At 46.0% G+C, this 20,785-nt stretch overlaps 1 protein-coding gene across 5 annotated transcripts in view; it reads left to right on the top strand.

Annotated features, from left to right (window-relative positions):
* Window positions 1-20,785, top strand: part of LOC125710259 (kalirin-like) — a 143,655-nt gene that overhangs the window by 82,675 nt on the left and 40,195 nt on the right. For 3 of the 5 annotated variants that reach the window (XM_048979810.1, XM_048979811.1, XM_048979812.1), the window contains exons 17-33: window positions 1,433-1,651; window positions 2,112-2,261; window positions 3,366-3,480; window positions 3,856-3,971; window positions 4,215-4,337; window positions 4,612-4,794; window positions 6,056-6,174; window positions 6,655-6,721; window positions 6,877-6,986; window positions 7,396-7,465; window positions 7,617-7,706; window positions 7,999-8,091; window positions 8,704-8,815; window positions 9,324-9,514; window positions 10,885-10,986; window positions 11,994-12,136; window positions 12,617-12,719. In XM_048979810.1, coding sequence (XP_048835767.1) covers window positions 1,433-1,651; window positions 2,112-2,261; window positions 3,366-3,480; window positions 3,856-3,971; window positions 4,215-4,337; window positions 4,612-4,794; window positions 6,056-6,174; window positions 6,655-6,721; window positions 6,877-6,986; window positions 7,396-7,465; window positions 7,617-7,706; window positions 7,999-8,091; window positions 8,704-8,815; window positions 9,324-9,514; window positions 10,885-10,986; window positions 11,994-12,136; window positions 12,617-12,719 — 2,106 coding nt within the window. Of the gene's footprint in view, window positions 1-1,432; window positions 1,652-2,111; window positions 2,262-3,365; window positions 3,481-3,855; window positions 3,972-4,214; window positions 4,338-4,611; window positions 4,795-6,055; window positions 6,175-6,654; window positions 6,722-6,876; window positions 6,987-7,395; window positions 7,466-7,616; window positions 7,707-7,998; window positions 8,092-8,703; window positions 8,816-9,323; window positions 9,515-10,884; window positions 10,987-11,993; window positions 12,137-12,616; window positions 12,720-15,793; window positions 15,992-20,785 lie in introns of those variants that run through there. The other 2 variants (XM_048979813.1, XM_048979814.1) reach the window with 2 other exon arrangements.

The raw sequence follows: 20,785 nt of genomic DNA, 5'->3' as shown, positions 1-20,785 counted from the left end.
CTCACGCAGGCATGCACATGCACACGCAAACAGCAACATACACCACAGAGATACGCACCCCAGCGCGCGCGCACACGCGGAGCGGCGCGGAAAAGCACGCGGAGATGCGCAAGGCGCAACGTCCGCACGCGCTCTACAAATAGAACTGCGGCACCCGCGGCGACCGGAAACGCACGCACGCGCCGCTTTCATGGGACGACAGCGGGGAGCCTGAGGCCGATTCCTCCTAAACACCTAGTGCTGTTCGCTGCCAGAAAAACTCTTCCCGGGGCTCACACTATCCTGTAATTTAATAACATAAACAAAAATGAGTATTATGATTTTTCTTTAAATTAGTACTTCATGTATCTATCATCTCAGATGTTTCTGTATTCACTATAGATATTTCTTAAGCGAACCTGAGTTCGTAAAGCAGAAGGGAAGCTGGCAGAGAAGAATTAATTCGACAGTTTTCCTGTCTAGACTAAATTCTGGGAGTTTAAGTAGACTTGTAAAACTTTTTTGGCTGTTAAATTTTGATTTATTTCCCCCACCAGTGCTGGACACTTACCTCCTCTGAGACAGGTGGTGGTGGTGGGAGGGGGGTGCGGGGGTACTGGATATGTCCCTACATTTTAAATAAGAGATTGGCGAGTGATTCTATAGGGCACTTCTGTAACATCAAAAGCAGACGAAGGATCTCAGGTGGAAACGAAGTATCGATGGGGTGGGAGATTTGGGATTTCATAAAGTAGGTCTGATTTCAGAATGATGATCAAGAAGATGTTGCGAAAGTTAGTGATTTTCAAGATACGGCTATGGAAATTGTTTTGAATTAAGTAACTAAAGAAACAGACAGTGATAAACAAGCAGAGAGATCTGTGCCAATATAATTGTGATGAGCCGCTGACTCCATCCGTTGAACGGTCACCTGGCAATATCAGTAAATCATTTATATCTTTTTAGCGCATTTAAAAATAATCCCTAGTAAGATGATGCCATAGGTCATCTCAGGTAATACATCAAACTAGTAAACTGATTTGTAAAAAGTGAGAATAAATAATCCCACCGCACTGGAAATAGAATTAAGATCTGATGTCTCTTGTGACAAGAGGACTCTTTCTGTTGCTGACTTGAAGTGGTTTATCAAAAAGGTCTCAGTAACTCAGCGTTCTCTGCATTGTAGAGTTCTGTCAACAGAAAAGTTTGGTTATTTCTGAAATTGTATTAAATTCTGCTCCAAATATATGTGTCTTTGCTGCCAGAGTAGGACGTAATTTGCACATCGTTAGCTCTGCTGTTAACCCAGAGTAATTTTTCACACGTTTAATGAGGACGCTCTGGTTGTAAATCGCAGATGCACAAAGGCCAAATGTCAAACAGATACTTGAATGCTATTTGCTTGTTAGCTAACATGCTCCCTTCTCTTCTGTGACACGCTGCCCCCCTCCAGTCCCTGTTCCATGCCAATTCACTGCAGAAGACGCACCAGAGCGCCCTGCAGGTGCAGCAGAAGGCCGAGGCCATGCTGCAGGCGGGTCACTACGACCCGGACGCCATCCGTGGCTGCGCCGAGAAGGTGGCCCTGCACTGGCAGCAGCTCATGCTCAAGATGGAGGACCGACTCAAGCTGGTCAATGCATCCGTGGCCTTTTACAAGACATCGGAGCAGGTGAGAGACAGCACAGCGCCCCCAAGTGTTTGGGGTGGCAGCGATTTAAAAGTACGGTTAATAATTGTCTTACGGTCCTTTTACAGAAGTTTGCCTTGTTAATATAATATATATGGAAAATCCAGTATTTAGATTTCAGTTGGGGGGTGTGTTAAAATTACATTGTCAAAATTTCCCTTTTGTGTGTTAAAATTACAGCGGTGTGTTAAATGACTGGTGGTTACAAAATTATATTTCCAAAGAAGCGATATACCACTTTAGTTACTGTTTTTCAGGGGGTGGCCCTTTGTGGGGGGCGAAACTAGTCGACTCACCTTGAGTAGATAAAGGAAACGTTCCTTAGGGTTAGACCTCACCTACCTGGACTCTGCTGCTTAATCTTTGCAAGTTTGTATTTGAGTTTTTTTGGCACCAATCCTGCTTGCAAGTGTAAATATAGTGACTGAGCTGTGCTTCTCAGGTGTGCAGCGTCCTGGAGAGCCTGGAACAGGAGTACCGGAGGGATGAGGACTGGTGTGGGGGCCATGACAAGCTGGGGGCCATGGCTGAGACAGACCACGTCATCCCGCTCATCAGCAAGCACCTGGAGCAGAAGGAGGCTTTCTTAAAAGTATCCCCTACTTCCTTGGATTTCTCTTCCTTCACTTGGCAAAACCTGAATAACAGCCGTTTTTCAGCATAAACCCACGGCCTGCGGGTTCTGAGATAGAAACCGGCTCCTGTTTCATTTCATGTTTCGTTTGGTCAAGTAATGAAACAAAAATGGCAAAAGCTTTCTAGCTCTAGCACTATAACTATGAAGGTAAGAGTACAGCGATGGGAAAATGTCATGCACATGAGCGAAAAGCGAACAGCCTTTACGACAGGATATTTCTTGGCCTGAGTTCCCTGTTGTGTGTTACCCATTAACGATCACATATGATTATAACAGCAGCCAACCCCAAGCTGCCCTGAGCCCCACAACACAGCATATGCATCTCATATATGAAATGTTTCGTTAATTGCACTTATCCAAAGTGGTGACTAACAAGTATAGCTAGAGAACAGTGGTTTCAGAAATGCTGCCAGATGGGATTTCATTAAAGAAATCATTGCTATTAGTGAATAAAATTTTGTAGAGACAATCATTTGATTCTTCCTGCCTTATAACTGACCTGTGTGAGTAATATCCTAGTATAAGTCCCAGCAGAAAGTTAGCAGAGTACAAGGAAAGCCAATGAGCTTGATGGAAGTCAAACAAACGAACACGTAGCTTTCATGGCCCTGAATAACCCGAGGCCATTCCAGGGACACTGGGGGCCCTAGGAGAAATACTGCATGGGGCCCTCCAATGCACGCAGCCTAACATGGTAACATTTATGAGCATTATTTAAGCATGAAGTCTACATTAATAATATCAACAAAGACAATTTAATAAACATAATTTCTTTATTTTCACATTACTGTGAAAAACTGAAGGCACAAGTAAAGCAGATTTGTCCTTGCAATGTACTATGTAATCGATTAATCTCAGGGGCCCCCTCCCAGCTCGGGGCCCCGGGCAGTTTCCCGCCTTGCCTGTCCTGTCCCTCTGTAAACAGTGAGTGGAGCTTCGCGTTTAGTGGTGGTGGATTAGTTACTCCTCACTCCCAGCACAGGTATTTACCCTGCGTTTCTCCGATGGGCTGGCCATGGATTTTCTCTTCTCAGAGAGTGCTTACTCCTGTCGTGGCAGGCTTGCACTCTGGCCCGGAGGAACGCGGAGGTCTTCCTCAAGTACATCCATAGGAACAACGTCAGCATGCCTGGAGCAGTCAGCCATGCACGCGGACCAGAGCAACAGGTCAAAGGTCAGTCTGAGCTGAGCCTCATGGAAACCTGAACTTCCATTAAACTGATATAGGGTCGCCTATATATCGCCTAGCTAGGAGGTTGCTCAAGTTTGGTCTTATCTTCTGAGCCTGCCACACCAAAAAATATTTACTTTGGACTAGAACATAGTACTATATAGTTTATTTCATTGGCATCTATATTATAACATCGTCTTCTAATATTTGAACCCAGGCCCCATTCAATTCAAATAAAAGAAGTTATGTGCAATGCTGAACTGTAGTGAAAGTCAAGTTCTATATTACTTTCCTTTCATAATATATTAGCTGATCTTTAACATTCCCTACAGTAGGCTTATATGTAATAAAGCATAAGAGTACCCCCCACCCCTGCAGCCATCTTGAATGAGCTTCTGCAGAGGGAGAACCGTGTCTTGCACTTTTGGACCATGAAGAAACGCCGACTGGACCAGTGTCAGCAGTACGTGGTGTTCGAGCGCAGCGCTAAACAGGTGACTCTCCCAGACTCAATCCCATCAGCCTGCCTGCTGGCTGTCGGTTTACCTAGGAAGCTTCTACAAAGTCCAGCCACCTTCAAGCATACCTGCTTGATTATGGGGTAGCCGTGGTCCTCCGCCTGGTCCATAGCACTTTCAGCTCCTCGTTTTGAGGCAGGTGGAAAATTAGGCCCTGCCAGTAGGCTCTCTGTCACAGGAACCAGGAGGCAAAATGTTTCTGCTTGGCATTTTTTGTAGGCCTTAGACTGGATTCAGGAAACTGGGGAGTATTACCTCTCTACTCACACCTCCCCGGCGGAAACCAGTGAGCAAAATCAACATCTACTCCAGGAGTACAGGGAATTCAGAGTATCCGCCAAGGTGAGTTTCAGCGCAGCATGGTGCCATTCGGCCTCCATGCTGATGAACGCACCTGCTGGAATGGCACGTGGTAATATGTTCGGTCCGCAGTAGCACATTTCATGTTGCCTTATTTACCTAATTCCTGCTGATCTCATTTGTGGCACCGCACCTACTGAGGCACACAGACTGGTAATGTCCTCTAGTGCATTAAAAATCTGGTTCACTTCAAAATAGAACGATGTACTCGACTGTGATTGGCCGCCCGGTAATAAACTGGCATTTTGCCCTATAGCAAACCAAGGAGAAGGTGAAGCTCCTCATCCAGCTGGCAGACAGCTTTGTGGAGAAGGGCCACGTCCACGTGACAGAGCTGAAGAAGTGGGTGACCACGGTGGACAAGCACTACCGCGACTTCTCCCTGAGGATCGCCAAGTACCGGTGCTCTCTGGAGTCGTCATTGGGCATTAGCTCAGAAGTGAGTCTTTAGGAGCTGGACACTGGCCCGTGACAGCCCAAAGTGATTTAATACGAGAATTAAATTAAACATGAAGTATTATAGATTTTTAGAAGATATTATATATGACATTTATCAAATGCTTTAGTCCAAAGTAACATAAAATTGAATATCAGAAGGCAAATTATTTGAATTTATTCTGTTGGCCGTGGGATTTGGACCCATGACCTTCTGGTACGTGGTAGACACGAGCACCAAACCCTGACGCACTGAGCTACACACTGCCCTCCCCACAACAAAAAAATCATCACATCAGATTTTAAGATAATGGCAATAAAACTTGTCCAGTATTAACTTAGAAGTAAAATCAAAACTATGATCTAAAGACAAAACAAGATTCTTTATTTTTAAAATTTGACAGCCACACAAAAATAGCAACTTTGAACGTCAGTTCTACGTGACGCTCTCCTTCCAGGTAAACTCTTTGGTCCTCAGCTGCCCGGCAAACCAAGACTGTCAATTAAATACAAGACAGTAGACTAAAGCTGTAGACTGTCTTGTAGCTGGACTGTCATAGTCCTGGACTAGGTGCAGACATGCAGCCATTTCTATAGACATTCCAGCTGGGTTGTAGTGAAGCTAAATAAATAAATAAATGGTTTGGCCATGAGAACCATAGTGTTTTATTGGCCTTGTCTGGTAACATAATGACCTGCAATTTCTTACTGCGTGGCCAAAGGGGCTTAGCGAGAGCAGTAGGCGAAGCAAATAAATTCCTTTTAAATCTTCCCCAAATTTGATTTTTCTATATATCTGTGCTTGTTAGTGTGTAATATTCTTTCAGGAGGAAATCTGTGCATATCGATGGCCTCAGTGAAAAGTTTTTCTCTCCTTTAGAAAAAAGTCTTCTGTTAGGGAGGCTTTGTGTTGAGCCCAGCTTCTGCCAGCACACGGCTTTGAAGGGCAATAAACAGCATCAGAAAGACGCAGTGGTTGGTTGTCATTTTAGCCTCGGGACAGTTTATAAGGGAAAAAAAATGGACACAGGCCTTCCAACACACAAACCTGCTTCCATTAATAGTAACAGTTCAGAGATAAAACCAATCAAAAGTATGTTCTTCGTATGGATATCTCTAAGGTCGTCTGTTCACCGATCACTGGAATTACATACATTGGTGAAAGTTACCCTGGGGGTAGGCTTTGTTCAAGCCCAGTGTGACAGTTACCCAGAGGCTGGTGGTCGGGGTCTTCAATCAGAAGGACTCCTGGTTTGTCTTGGTAGGATACTGACGAATTGGAGCTGGACATCATCCCAGCTAGCCTGGCCGACCCGGCGGTGAAGCTGCGAGACCCCAACCAGGAGCTCAACGAGGAGAAGAAGAAATCAGCCCGAAAGAAGGAGTGGGTGCTCGGTGTCTGCCAAGGCCCAGAGATGAAAGGCCTCTGAATGTGAAATATAGAACAGCCAAGCAGGCCCCTCTCCCCAGTTTCCAAGAATGAGACCAAAAGAAAGAAAGTGTTATAATGCAAACAGCCCAAGACTCTTGGAATGTCCCGGGGTCACTTCATAACAGCTTTTCAGCAAAGGAGTAGCTGTTCGTAATTAACTGCTGTTTTCCATCATCTTACCCTCATAATATCTCACTCCCTCCCACCCCAGAATGTACTAGAATCTCTCGGATATCGGTATGGGCACTTAGAGCTTTTTAGGCTTTATCAAGGGGAAGCTGAAGATAATTTTGTTTGCCACCTGTGATCTTAGTAACCTTTATATTAATCCTCAAACACTGTCCCACACATTTTCCACTGCTTATAGTCTTTTGTCTTTTCTTTGAACACTTAGCCCACTATTCACTGTCTGGCATTTTTATCCTCTCATAGATATATAATGGCTGAGCTTCTACAAACTGAAAAAACGTACGTCAGAGACTTGCATGAATGTTTGGAGGTAAGAACTCGTTTACGATTGTCTGTGTGGCCTGAGGCCCACCTCGTGTGTGAATGGCTTCTGTACGATGCTTCCGGCACCGCGATAACCAGAGTGCCCCCCAGGGGGAGCTGTTTGCGATGTTTCGCCGTCCGTGTTTGTGTGCCCTCGTCTAGACGTACCTGTGGGAAATGACAAGCGGCGTGGAGGAGATCCCACCAGCGATTGTCAACAAGGAGCACGTCATCTTCGGGAACATACAGGAAATTTATGATTTTCATAACAAGTATGTCCTGTAGCAGAATGCTTATCTGCATGTATTTTCAATTTGAATTTAAAGGTAACAATCCATAGATATATGCAGTTTAAATGAGTTGTAATAGTTGAATGCTGTTGCACATACTCAGTAATGAAGCCTTAGGCAGGTATCATCACTGTCGCCCCCCCCCCCCCCAATGAAGGCTTCTTTCTGCAGTTATACTTTATCTCAATTGCTCTACATACTCCTTCTTTGTACTTTCTGGACCTGCACTTTCCACCTCTAGTAACTGCAGATCTATAGATTTTTATTTTATTTTTTTTAATCAAAAAATGACTATTTACGGTTTGTATAATTGTTGTGATACATGCTCATCGTAATACTAATGACTCAGATCTCATTGTATTCTGTTTTTTTTTTTTAATAATAATTCCAGCATTTTCCTGAAGGAACTGGTTAACTATGAGCAGCTCCCTGAGGACGTGGGCCATTGCTTTGTTACCTGGGTAACGTGTGACGCTTCTGTCCTTATGTCGTTATTTCTAGGAACTTAAGCGTTTGTGCGGCACCCGGTGCCAGAATCACTAGAACAGCCAGTTTGCCTCTGAGCATGTTGGAAGGATAAGTGACAAGACGTTTTTGTCTTGCTGTTTGCAGGCCGACAAGTTCAACATGTATGTCACCTACTGTAAAAATAAGCCAGATTCTAGCCAGCTGATACTGGAGCATGCTGGGACATTTTTTGATGTGAGTACTTCCAGCTATTCAAACTTTAAGATTTGATCATTTTTTAATACTGTTATTTCACCAGTATGTTTTATTTGTGAATTTAGCATCTTGCAAATTACTGGGTCAGTACATCTACATAATCTGTAGATGGAGCCAGAGAGCTAGTTATTTTTTTAAATTTCAGATCTCTGCATTTGTTGAATAGACTGACAGTTTACCCGTAGGTTTTAAGGAATCAATGTACTTCGGAAATGAACAGAAGCAGTTCTGTAACATGACCTTGAAGCTGAAGCTGGCTGCGTCCTTCCAGGAAATTCAACAGAGGCACGGCTTGGCCAACTCCATCTCCTCCTACCTGATCAAGCCAGTGCAGAGGATCACGAAGTACCAGCTGCTCCTTAAGGTGCTGTCGGGATGCCACCTTGGGAATCTCTGCCCAAGTCCATGGCGGAATATCTCAGGACTGAAGTCACTTCTTTCTGTCACACATGCTCTCAAACTGGTTTATTGGTACATTTGCGACTGGATTTTTGTGTTCGACTTTCTTTGTTTCTTTATTTTTCTTCCCCTTGCAGGATATTGGCATGTTTACACCATTATCTGCTTGTGTGTAGCCTTCTACTGGCTCAGTAATAAGTCCTCCCAGGAGCATCAAACACATTTGGCATACAGCTATAAATCCATTCCCACGTCCCACACAGTCTGCGACAAAACTTCTGCACGTCGCTTTTTTGCTGAAGTTGCTGGGAGTCTGGAAGCGTGCAGTTTCAATGTCTGCACACCATTAAGTATTATTATACCTTCTGCCCTGATTAGCATGTAGCAATAACTATAAGCAAGAAAGACACTACTGGCTCAGAGTGGTGGATTTGAGATCATATGCTGGCTGTAGTTGCTGGATCCGAACGTACCAGTTGCCAGCATGTTGGCCTGACATCCCTGGGAACTAATATTTCTCGCTTCTCCACCTGAACTTATGGAAGGGGGTGGCAACTTGCTCCTTGTGCCTCCATAGGAACTACTCAGCTGCTGTGAGGAAGGGAAAGGGGAGCTGAAGGACGGCCTGGAGGTCATGCTGAGTGTCCCTAAGAGGGCCAACGATGCCATGCATGTCAGCATGCTGGAAGGTAGGAGGAACAGGCAGCGAGATGGGAAACTGCAGGCTGCAAGGAAACGCCAGTCTCTCGCACACTGGGGTCAATAACAGCTGACTATTAATTATGTTCTGGGGTGGCACAATGGGCAGAAATGTCACTTCACACTTACAGAGCTACAGATTTGAATCTGGGCCCAGCTGCGCCTGTCTGAGGTTTGTTTACCCCCCTCAACAGAAATTAGGCATGTGGACCTAGAGCTAGCAAACGTAAGGCCACAAACTATAGTATTGAAATACCAAACCGCTCACTATTGAGCATCCACTTCTTGCTACTGCTGTGTTCATTTACATCTTCTCACCAATGGAAACTAATTACATAAATGTTGGGACCCATGTGTCCATAATAAATCAGTACAGCCTCTGATTGATTCTAGGATGAACATGTATGTGGTTTGCTTCTTCCTTGGTGTTAGAGAGTGGTCTACAGTGACTTCTCTACGGTCTCAACCCCACCCCCCTCCCTGCCCCAATCCCAAAAGGTTTTGACGAAAACCTTGAGGTCCAAGGTGAGCTCATCCTACAGGATACCTTCCAGGTTTGGGATCCCAGGTCCTTGATCCGAAAGGGCCGTGACCGACACCTGTTCCTGTTTGAGATCTCACTGGTGTTCAGTAAGGAGATCAAGGACTCGGCTGGACACACAAAATACGTGTACAAGAACAAACTGCTGGTAAGACTGGCCTGCCCCTTCTGCTATCACAATGAAAAATGTGTTTAATTCTATTGTCTTGCTGACTCTTATCTAATGGCGTTGAACCACATGCCTTAAATTTAAATGTGTACAGTTGCAGCCGGCAGTGAGGTGGAGTATTTTCAGGGAAGTAATTCAGAGTTAGGTCCATGATAACGAAGTGAAGAGTGATCTGATCTGCGTTACCTGATCTCACACCACTGGACGTGCCTTCAAGGGCTTTGTTTTCCTATTTTCACTGCACCAGTCCTGCATTCAGTGTTTCTGGAACCTAGCATTGCTTCGAAGCCATCTTGCTTTTTCAGTTCCTTCAGGAATGGGTTTTGCAGTGACATGGAATCTTTATGAACCTCCTATAGGAGGAGCGCTTTAGGCACTGCTGGTTGCCACAGCAACACTGGCTCTGTGTGAGAGGTTAGCGGCTGGCGCCTCTTCTGTCCACAGCTGGATGTTAGCTGACGTGAGCCCATTAAGTCTGTGGGGGTGAGACTTCTCCCCACCCCAGAAACTCCCTTTGTGACGCCTAAAGGGACCGCAGTACATTCCAGGCCCTGGACGTGCACACCTGTGTACAACAACCCATCTCCTCTCTGCTGTGCATTTGAGCACTGCTCCCCGCCAAAACCTCAAAAGCCCCCTCTCTCACGCTTACTTGAAATTAAGCGGGGGGGGTAAGGGGGGAGGTGCTGCAGGGTCCCGATGGGAGGGGCCACCTCGCTCAAATTGCCGGCCACCGGCTCGCGTAACACCCAGCGCAGAGTGCGCAAACAGGACAGGTGGTGAATATATGCAAAGTGCCTGCAGATGGCCGTGTTTCAAAACAGGGCCTGTCTACGTGCGCTCAGAAGGTATCGATCGTGACAGAGACCCACTTCCAGATGCTGCGTCCCTGCCGACTCTGGCCGCAGACTGATCTGGCAGAATGCGCCTTTAGATTGATAACGCGTGTGGGTAGCACAGACATCTTTCGGCTGTGGATGCGTCTCTTTGGATGCATCCAGTTAGATTTCCGTTTTTTTTTTTTTTTTTTTTACCTTGCAGCCTTCTACAAATATGCAAAAATATGGTACATATGTTAATAATCTGTCACATTCACGTCTCTGTTTGCGTCAGATTTTGGTTTGGGAAATAAGTCCACACAAACAATTTATAGAGAAAATGGAAGGTGCCTTGAGGCACTTAAAACCCACGCTCTGCCTGCATTAAAGGGTTTATTATTTTCTGAAGGAACAGAAACTGTACAGCAGGTAACTGTGAATAGAAGGCAGTGGGTGTAATTGTCATACATTTTTCACGGTGCTTCATCTGCATTCATTAAGTAAACCTGGGTCCACGTTTGCTTTTTTTAGACCTCAGAGCTGGGAGTAACGGAGCACATTGAAGGGGACCCCTGTAAATTTGCCCTCTGGGCTGGGAGGACACCGTCATCGGACAATAAGACGGTTCTGAAGGTACGTTTCTTCACTGGCTGATGCCGTGGAATTCAGCCCGAAAATAGAAGGAAGGTGATATATGGCATCGGATATGGGGGCTCTTTTGTACTTCTGACGCGCAAACCCACTCGGTCTCATCGTGAGGATACTGGTTTGGGTGAGAGACTCTGAGGCATTTGGGACCACACCGCACCTTTTATTCTCTGCCGGCGAATGAGGGTCATCAACCGAGAAACAAAAATTAGAGAGACATGCGTCAGCTGTGTGTACCTGTGTGCCCTGAAACAAGTTCAGGTCAGACTTGGTGCAGGGGGTCAGAGAGAGGAAGCAGCTTCAAAAAGCTCCGAAGTGGATTATAAAGGGGAAACGCAGGCTTAGAGCAGACAGTCAGATGCCTGCAGCAGGTTAGCAGCTGGGTCTCACTGTCTTAGCCCATTGATCAGCCCATCAGGGAGCTGTGTGTAGCTTTCAGTGCAGATCTGGATCTCCTGGTCCCTTTGATCTTGCTGGGACTTGCATTTGTATGAGTGTGTGTGTGTGTGTGCGCGCACGCATGAGACAGCCATTGGCAGGGATCCCCCCCCCATATAAAGGGCCCATGCTGATGTTGGGGCTGGATCACCCATACGAAGCCTGGGGTGTTTATACGCCTCTTCTGCGTATAAACAGACTTGTCTGGTTCAGGTGCCACCTTGTGAGCTCAGACCTATAAACTTGGCCCAACTCAGGATTGATAAACACAATATAGCACAATATACCTCAAACACAAACCCACCTCAGGGGTATGGAGAACCACCTCTCATTTCAACATTTAGTGGAGAAGATACTGGGAAAGGCAAGGAATGATTATACCATGAACATCTCTCACGTGACGCTTTAACACTCAGAGGAAATTCAGGGGAAATCATTGGACAGGACGCTTTTTGGCATGCCGCGTGCCGTTGTCGCTGGACCAGATTTTGGATGCTTGTTGCGGGAAGGCTAGGAACATCTGCACTGTGTCATATCTCGTGACTCACCCGCAGGCCTCAAGTGTCGAAGTGAAGCAGGAGTGGATCAAAAACATCCGGGAGGTAATCCAGGAGAGAATCATTCACCTGAAGGGGGCGCTGAAGGAACCCATCCCAATACCCAAAACGCCGGCCAGGCAGCGAAACAACAGCAGAAGGTGAGTATGTGTTGAGAGCAGAAGAAATGATAGTTTGGACTTTCTTGTCTATCTTCCGGATGCGTTATCCAGTGAAGTGAGCCGATCCTAGACAGTCCATCGCAGGACACACACACAATATACTGTTTAAAGACAGCAATTACTATGATTGAACATTTCTGTACAATGGCAGGGATGCCTCTAGGCAACCCACACAGACACAGGTAGAACATACATGTACCACTCGCACAGGACTCTAGGTGGGATTCGAACCCCCAACTCTGGAGGTGTTTGACTACATTGCTACTCAATGAAATAACACAATTTACTCAATTTAGACAATATTATGCTAAACAAACTACTTACTGAATGAGTTTCTGATGGCATTTAGACATTGACTAGCAGATGTTTAATCTCAGGATATAAAACCGGAAGCTAAGCATTAATCTTTCGGAAGGCGTCTGTCCTTTGTTATGTTAAGGCTACTGGGTGTTTCCTTAGGGATGTTGGCGAGGAACTGGACAGTCAGGGAGATGGCAGCAGCCAGCCAGATACCATCTCCATCGCTTCCAGGACCTCGCAGAACACGGTGGAGAGTGACAAGGTAGGGGTCCTCGTCCCTCTGGGACTCCCACGATCATCAGGGTCACTGGCCGCATGGCCACTGCAGCTCTGCTGAGCGTCTGTCCCACACGTCATTGCATCAGGGGGTGACGGCAGACGCCGATGTAGTTCTGTGGACATCTGGGTGAGATCAGAGAGGGACGAGAATCTAGGTTAACATCTTGGCCTCATTGCCAAAGGCTTCCCATGTAGTGCCATTTAAAAAACACAGTGATCTAATTTAAAAATATTATATAAAAAATATTATATCACATAACTGACATATCTTGAATGTAATTTCGAATGTAATTGATGTAAGTGTATTTATAGTTTTCTTAATTAATATATCTTTTTACTTCTCAGATACAAATAAAATCTAACACGCTTCAGATCTCAAAACTTTTTGTTCATTAAGGAATGATGCTAGCATGCCCCGCCTTTGTTTGGTCAGGTGATCTTTGATGGACAGCTGTGGTGCAACAGGGGTTTCCCAAACTTTATTGTTTGAAGCAAGGGCTGATGCACCTGCAGAACAGGTGCATCATGAGGAATCATGGAAAGTCTCCTCAAACTCTGTGAAGTCCTTTGTCCTCACCGGGCGTATGAGGCGCCCATACAAATCACAGTAAGGTTTTTATGAACTGTTGTCATCACTCGTACTGCTTCGTTTCAGCAGCTTTGTAGTGCCAGAGTATTTTTGGATACTGGTTTCTGTGGTTATTCTTCTCTACAAGGGGTTGCGTTTGTTTAGAAGTTTGTTCATTATTCTCTGGTTCTTTGTTGGAGTGGTATCCTCCCTTTTTCTGGTTTGAGACAAATGCTGCTTCTTGTACTGCTGGATTCCTCTGTACTCAGCTGTACTGTTGTCCTAGCAACCAGCCAGTCTGTTCAGGTGCAGTTTGATACAGTTCTCACCTGCTGTTGGGTTCAGTTTAGCCTAAGCCTGTCGTCAAACACGCCTTTGTTCGATTCCGGTTCTGGGCACTGTCTTGCAGGCCCTAGAGCATCACGGCCCGAAGAGTGCACTGTTCTGCATGTTGTTTCGATCTGTTCCCTACGGCAAAGTCAATTAACTGAACGTGAATAAAGTCACATGACTTTTTGGGGCTCGATCGATTGCTAATTGAAAGGTAAATCGGCAACTTGCATGAACTCTGGTCCCCAAGGACAACTCAGTTCAGGCCTTGAAGTTATGCCAGGATACACTCTTTTCTTGGATTGGCCCCATATCAAGGAGAGAAAGCGAGTGTGGGGGCAGAGGTTTGGAGAACGAAATGGAGGTCTGGTTGGACTTTAGCACCGTGTTGGTTTTGTAAGGATGGACATGTAAGCTTCATAAACATCAGGCTGCCTTTTATCTCTGCTGATTGACGCTTGCCAAAGCTTTAGTTGTATTTTTACACCCTCGCCCTTGGTGCGGCTCTGAGTAATCAGATCAGCAGTGGCGTTTCTCTGCGGACCTTCTAGGTCAGGGGGGGCCAATCTTATCCGCAAGGGGCCAGTGTGTATGCGGCTTTTTGGGTAACCTGTATGTCAGCTGGTAAAACCCAGGTGTGAGGACTCTTCAGCCAATCAGCCTTCTAATTAGTAATCTAATTAGGCAGCTGCACTGAGAACCCGCACACGCACCGGCCCTTTGCGGATAACATTGGCCACCCCTGTTCTAGGTCGTACAAGTGGGAGGGTCAGCTCTGACTTTCCCAGCTGGCTTCCCTGCCCCCGACTGCAGTACTCAGGTTTCTAGCTGTGTGCTGCTTTGGTGGGGGAGGGGGAGTGTCCAATCACGGTCTTATTGTAATGTCCGTGACAAATGTGTGGCGTACCCCAAGAAATATGCTCAAGAAATTAACGGTGATTGGGCCCCGAACGCTGAAGTTGACAGCTTTATATCAGTCATATTTTATCTGCTAATGTTTGCCCAAAACGACACTATAGTGATTTTGACGTGAGTGAGTTGCTGCCCGGATGATGAATTCAAGGTGATTTTAAAATGAAAAGGTTTTATGATTTTATAATTTCCCTCAGTTTTACGTTAACGTTCTGCGAGTTGAATAGCAGCGAGTTCTTTAAAAGAAGCCACTTCAGCTAATCTTTCCAGCTCACAGCGCCCGCCAAATGAGAAATGTGGGTTTTCTCAGTCTCACTGCAGATTCACCAGCCAGTCAGCTGTTCCATAAACATGCACTTCTCTGGTTGTATAAGTCCCTCATTGTTTTGGCTCTCCATACTTTACCAGTCTTCTCTCTCCTATGTTTGTGTCGTGACAGACCCTAGCACAGGAAATGTGGGACGGGCAGGTGGTGGTTCTGCGTGTACCTAGAATGTTTAGGCGCTGTGTGGTTTGGGCCCAGCAGCCGCGGTTGCCCCCATCTCCTGTCCTGCAGAGGCGATATTTACATGGAGAGATTGCTGAAAGGGTGTGGGTGCATAAGTTCTGATTTACTTCGTAGACGGCAAGCGTCCCACCCACTCCGTCTGCATTTCCAGGGGGGGTTTTGCAGCAGCGAGGGCTTGGCTCACACATCCTAGGCCTTCACTTTTAAACGCATTATGCAGTTAAGTGAGGGGATTTATCGCTGTGACTGTTTACTCTCTCTAATCGGCACACATTTCATTTTTTCCCTCTGCTCTCTTTTTACACCCGGGTTTATTGATATGAAGTGTTTCTGTTTCAGAGCTGTAGTGAGGACCACGCCCGTGTTTTGTACAGAAGGTTGGAGTTCAGTTTAGTGTGTGTGTGTGTGTGTGTGTGTGTGTGTCCTCCCCCTTTACATTATGTCACTTGTTACAAAATGTTTGTCTGTGATGTTTGTGGCCAATCAGAAAGCAGCTCAATGTCTTATTTCATTACAATATGAAATGGTCTGTCCCTCCTGCCTGGCTTTTTATAAGTTACTTATTTTGTTGGTTTTGTGCTGTTGCTTTCACAAGTCACAAGAATGTCCTCCTATGATATGGACACTCCCTCCCTGAGTGTGACGGCTGGGTTGCTCGCTCGCTCGCTCGCTCGCAGTCTCTCTCTCTCTCGCTCACTCACTCATGCGTGTCCGCGCTATCTCTCCCACTGTGCCTCAGGTGAGCGAGGACGCAAAAGCCTGGCCATGAGGAAGAGCAACTCAGAACTTGACCACTCTGTCTCATAGCCTGTTAGCTAGGACAGACAGACAGCTAATCATATAGCCAGGCAGATAGCCCACCAGCCAATCGGTGACCCCAGTGCAGCTCGCCATGCCCAAGTGGATGAGCTTCAAGCTGTCGAAGGACAGCCAACGCGTAAGTATCTCTTGTAGAGCAACTCAAGTAGGATTGGCTTAAGGAATTGTGAAGTTTCAAGTTGTGTAACCAAGTTGTGTGTTTGGTAATGGAGGCAGAGAGGCTGGAAAGGTTTTGGTATAAGTGCTGTGTTTTTTCTGAGCTAATTTCTACTTAAGAAAAGCTAGCTCTTGGGACCTGCTTGGCAGTGGTCTACAGCGTCTTCAGAGCTAGTTCACATTCTGTCCTGATTTATAGCATTTGTTGAGATTTTGAAATAAGTATAATTTTAAAAAGCTGTGTTTCCATACAAGGAAAAAAATCCTTCACTTTTGACTGTTAACCTTTTAACTCAGAGGGCAAAAAGTGAAGGTTTTTAATACTGGTTTTAACAATGAACTGGAATTAACAATGACAAGTATATTTTGTGGACAACATGTTTAGACTGAAATATAGGTATGCTGTTTCAAAATTCAGAGTTCTTGAGTCATTCTGCATGGTTAAAAGTTGGTATCTGTGGAAATTGGATGTTAAAAGTTGATGCGTGAATTAATGCCGTTGAGTATCAGGAAGGGCGCAGATAGGCGAGGCTGGATTTCAGTCATGTCTCCTGTGGATGGCAGGAGCGCCATACTGGCATGACTGGCAAGCGCCGTTCCGTAACAGCACTCGACGTTTGCCCCATCTTCCAGCACCGCATGCCCCTAGCTCCGGTGGACCTCCAGAAGAAGCTGCACCTTTCTGGGCACCCACACGTGTATTGGCATCTGAGCTTGCGGTTTGGAAGGACCTCACTGAGTTTGCGTTTATTTTACATGCATTAATTTAAAAGAGGCGTTTGTGCAAAGTGACACACGAGGACGAGAGATAATCTACTGCAAGCATCAGCTGTCAGGAGCCATTGTAGATGCAGGTGCTGTAGACTGAGCTGCCAGTGAGTGACAGGAAACAAGTTCCAGAAAGTTCAAGGAGCAACAGGTATACAAAACCCTCCGTAGGACCTAGCATCAGCTATATGAGTAAAGGACACTAGAAGGACAGCTAATGCGTAAGTATCTCTTGTAGTTGAGCAAGTTGGATTGGCTTAAGGAAGTGTAACCAAGTCTAGGAGTTTCTAGTAGGAATTGCGTCCAAGTACAAACGCAAGCAAGCATCCAATAATTCCAAGTGTAACTATTTCTGTGGAACAGTCCATAAGGTGTGAGAGCAGGAGAGGATCAGTGGTAGGGTTAGGGTTGGTGAACTATTCCCGTAATAGATGGCTCTCCAGACATTTCTTGAAAGTTGCAAGGGATTCTGCAGGCCTGTTATCGGTTTGGTGTTCGAGCCCACTAGTTTGTCTGGAGACTTGAGTGGACAGGCCCCCCTCAGACTAGAACAAGTTGTTGTTTGCAAACTCTCAGTTCCCGAGGTCCATGGATTTGCCATGTGTGGATTGTGGAATTGAGTTTTAAGTTTAAAGATTTAGGATAATACAAAATGTAATTAAGGACAAAAGTTTTAAAAGGTGACCCCATTACTGACGTGCACCTGAGCATTGCTGGCCGCGTCATCTATCCCCTACCTGCCCCTCCGCGTTGCCGAGCAACGGGGCCACCATGCCTTCTCAGAGTGACCTGATACGACCCAGATGTTGGGCCGAGAGGGGAGGCCACCGTCACATGTCCGCCCGTGACGCTGGTCCTGGAGAGGGGCTGACATTTCGGGGACAAAAGCAGACTTAAGGAATACATGGATCCGGTGTCGGTATGGCAACTAACACCGTGGTGATGGCGGTCTTTCAGCAGCCAGGGGAAATGGATAGCGAACAATAATAACATTTAGGTTTTGTGTCAGTGGCTAATGCATATTTTTTGCCAAAGCGGCTTTCAATGTCACACTTGCGTTTATTCAGGTTTAAATCCGAGTGTCTGGAGCTTGTATTAAATACCAGACTTTAAGGTGACACAGCATAGCCCCTCTCAGCATTTGAACCCTTACCCTACTGGTAAATGACTGCACGTGAACAAATCATCTGTAGACTGCCTCAACCTAAAACTGCATCACTGTTAGGTTTCATCACGGTTTTACGTTTTATCCTCATTAGCGGGTCAGCACTTAAAAAGGGGGTAGCTGTTTAATGGAGTGGTTCAGATTGCTCCCGTCGGAAGCCTAAAGATGAAACGATTTGTACTTGGTCAAGTTCTGTAGCTCCTGAGACGTGGTCACCTTCCTTCTGGCCCTCGACATCTGCTCAGAGCAACCGAGCGAGGCTTCTGTTCCAGCACATTCTCTTTGCCACCTTGATCATTTCCATATACGATTGGTCTGTGCAGTTTGTAGCGCTGAGGTCACGCGAGCCTGTTTTCCGTGCTGTGGTTGTCGTGGTCTTCGGTAACCACAAGAGCACATTAGTCTCGGCTCGTCTGGGATTAGTTTCCGTAGTAAAAGATATAAAAATTCCCTTTTTTCTTATAAAGTTAGCTTTTAAGTATCCAGAGGGTGTGAAACGCGTGAAGACTTCCAGCTGTATGTGTTGTGCACGTGTGCGTGTCCAGCCTGTCTGCTCTCTGTGACAGGAATAGTACGCTAGCGGCGGGTCGCCGTAGCGCCCACGTCTGAGTAGCCTTTCTGGACGTGGCTCTCTACAGTCCTGGACAGCCAGACACTTTACCGCTTCCTGCTACCCGTGTGCCACTCTGAGATGTGCCATCTCAAAAACGCACTCCGAGGTCGTCTGCCGTCAGTGTCATCTTTAACAGGGCTGGGTGGGACTGACTGAGTGCACATCACAGAGTGTGGCTGACTTGCTGGGAGGTGGCAGGTAGCTTTCTGTGTTGTGTTCCGCTCCTTGTGATGTTCGCCCTGGATGGCCAGGGAGATTCTCTACAGCTAGTTAGCTGATTCGCTGAAATCTGTGATTTTATTGCCTGGAAACTGACTGTCAGACCTTTGAATGGCTGCCATTGCAGACAAACGTGTGAGTGTGTGTGTGTGTAAGTGTCTTGGGGCAGGGTGGGGGATTTTGGGCAGGGCTGGTGTGAGATGAACTTCTATTCAGGCTACACAGTATTTCTTGCTGTTACCGTATGAGGGGAATAAAATTCTTTTTCTTAGAGTTGCTGTGAAGTTTTCAATACAGGGTAAGAACTTCTCTTTTTAAGTTTATTGTAAAGGCAGCTTATTTGTGGTAAAGCACTTTATCTAAGGACCTGTTCTTCGTTACAGTCTAGATTGTGTTGACCAAATAGACTAAATTTCATTTTAAGATTGCATTCGTATTTTCATTTTGTGGCTTTGATACTTAGAATACAATACTCTCTTTGCTAAAGTAATGTTTTTCAGCATTTGTATTCATATTAAAATATGAACCTTTGGATCTTTATAAGGAAAATAATTGTGTTTCACTGTCTGTTTTGTAAATTAAGTTAGGCTAGAGGAACCAGTTTAGCTTTTCCGGAATTCAGCAAAAAAGTAACCGTTTCTGTATCTAATGAATGAATCATATTGGTTTTGCTACAGCGGTAATGTGAAATGGTTCCTCCTATCCTTGTCGGTAATACTGGTTTAGGGGGTCTTCATGTTAAGTGTAGAATGGTAAGTGGTCATTCTTCTTGGTCTTGTAATCTTCAAGAGGGTAACTGATGTTGTTCAGTATACAAGTACCTGCTTGTATCATAAGGGATGGGAGATGTTTCACACTGTGGTTGTAAACAGTAATACTGAGAGATGGTCTGTTTTTATTTTGTTGTTTGTCGTATGACTTTTGGATGACTGGAAAGATGTAGTGTCAGACCAAGCAAGGTAACCTGCTCTTGTGACTTTTCAGTGAATTTCTCTTTTGAGTAAAATGGAAGTTTAAATTAGTCAGACGTGACGGTGCTTTATGGTATAATAGTAAGCTGTGTTGACTTTCTGAATATTCTGCAGTTTTCAGCTGCAGTGCTGATTTCCTTTCTGTCTGGAGGGGCGTCTCCCTGTCACTATTTATCCCCAGATGTATCCACACATGGAACATGTTTCTCATTTAGTTATATAGCATATTTAGCGCTCGGCACGCCAGAGAGGACTCCGGTACGTGCGCTGCGGTCAGCGCGTGGGTTGTGATCTCGCAACGACGTCTGAGTGGAATGTCAATGTCACGTTCAGCGGGCGAGACCCTGAGGCTTGCCAACACGCTGCCGCCGCTCGTGCGAGGCAGGCGGTGAGGATGGAGTCGTGTGTAAACGGAGGGTGGGGGGGGGTGACGTCATGGACGCGTAAGTGAAAGCAGGCGGCTTGGGAAGAGGGAACAGCATGTCCGCCAAAACCAGCAGGAGCGATGGATTCCGCAGCTGGGAGTGGGGGGGGCTCGGAGCCGACAGACTCCGTCATGGTAGCCAGAGCCAGCTGTCAGGGAATTCCACTACCCTGGCGACCCCCCTCTCCGCCCACTCCCTGTTTCCCTGGCGACCCCCCCCCACCCCCCCCCCCTCTCCGCCCACTCCCTGTTTCCCTGGCGACCTCTCTGCCCCACTCCGTTTCCCCCACCTCCGCAGGTCGCTGGGCATCAGCTCTCTTAGTGGGGCCTGTGATTTTTGGGCGATTTTACTTGTAGGTACTCATTCGGTCACTTGGAAAGGGAACTTGGAATGAACCACAAGGAAGAGAATTAAATCCCTCTTAGAATGTCACGGATGCCTTCTGCTCCAAGTACCATCCGCGGTTACTTCGTCTTCCCTGCGATTTGGCCGGATTTGCACATGCCCGAATTATCACCAGGAAAAAAGAAAAACGTTTTTGCTAATAGTTATGTAATCATTTTTTTTTTTTGTTCAGCTACTTGTCTATTGAAAG

The sequence above is a fragment of the Brienomyrus brachyistius genome, chromosome 16 (genome assembly GCF_023856365.1).
Source record: "Brienomyrus brachyistius isolate T26 chromosome 16, BBRACH_0.4, whole genome shotgun sequence".
Classification (NCBI taxonomy): domain Eukaryota; kingdom Metazoa; phylum Chordata; class Actinopteri; order Osteoglossiformes; family Mormyridae; genus Brienomyrus; species Brienomyrus brachyistius.
The sequence above is the reverse complement of the archived record's forward strand: the minus strand, read 5'-3'. Positions and strand labels throughout refer to the sequence as shown.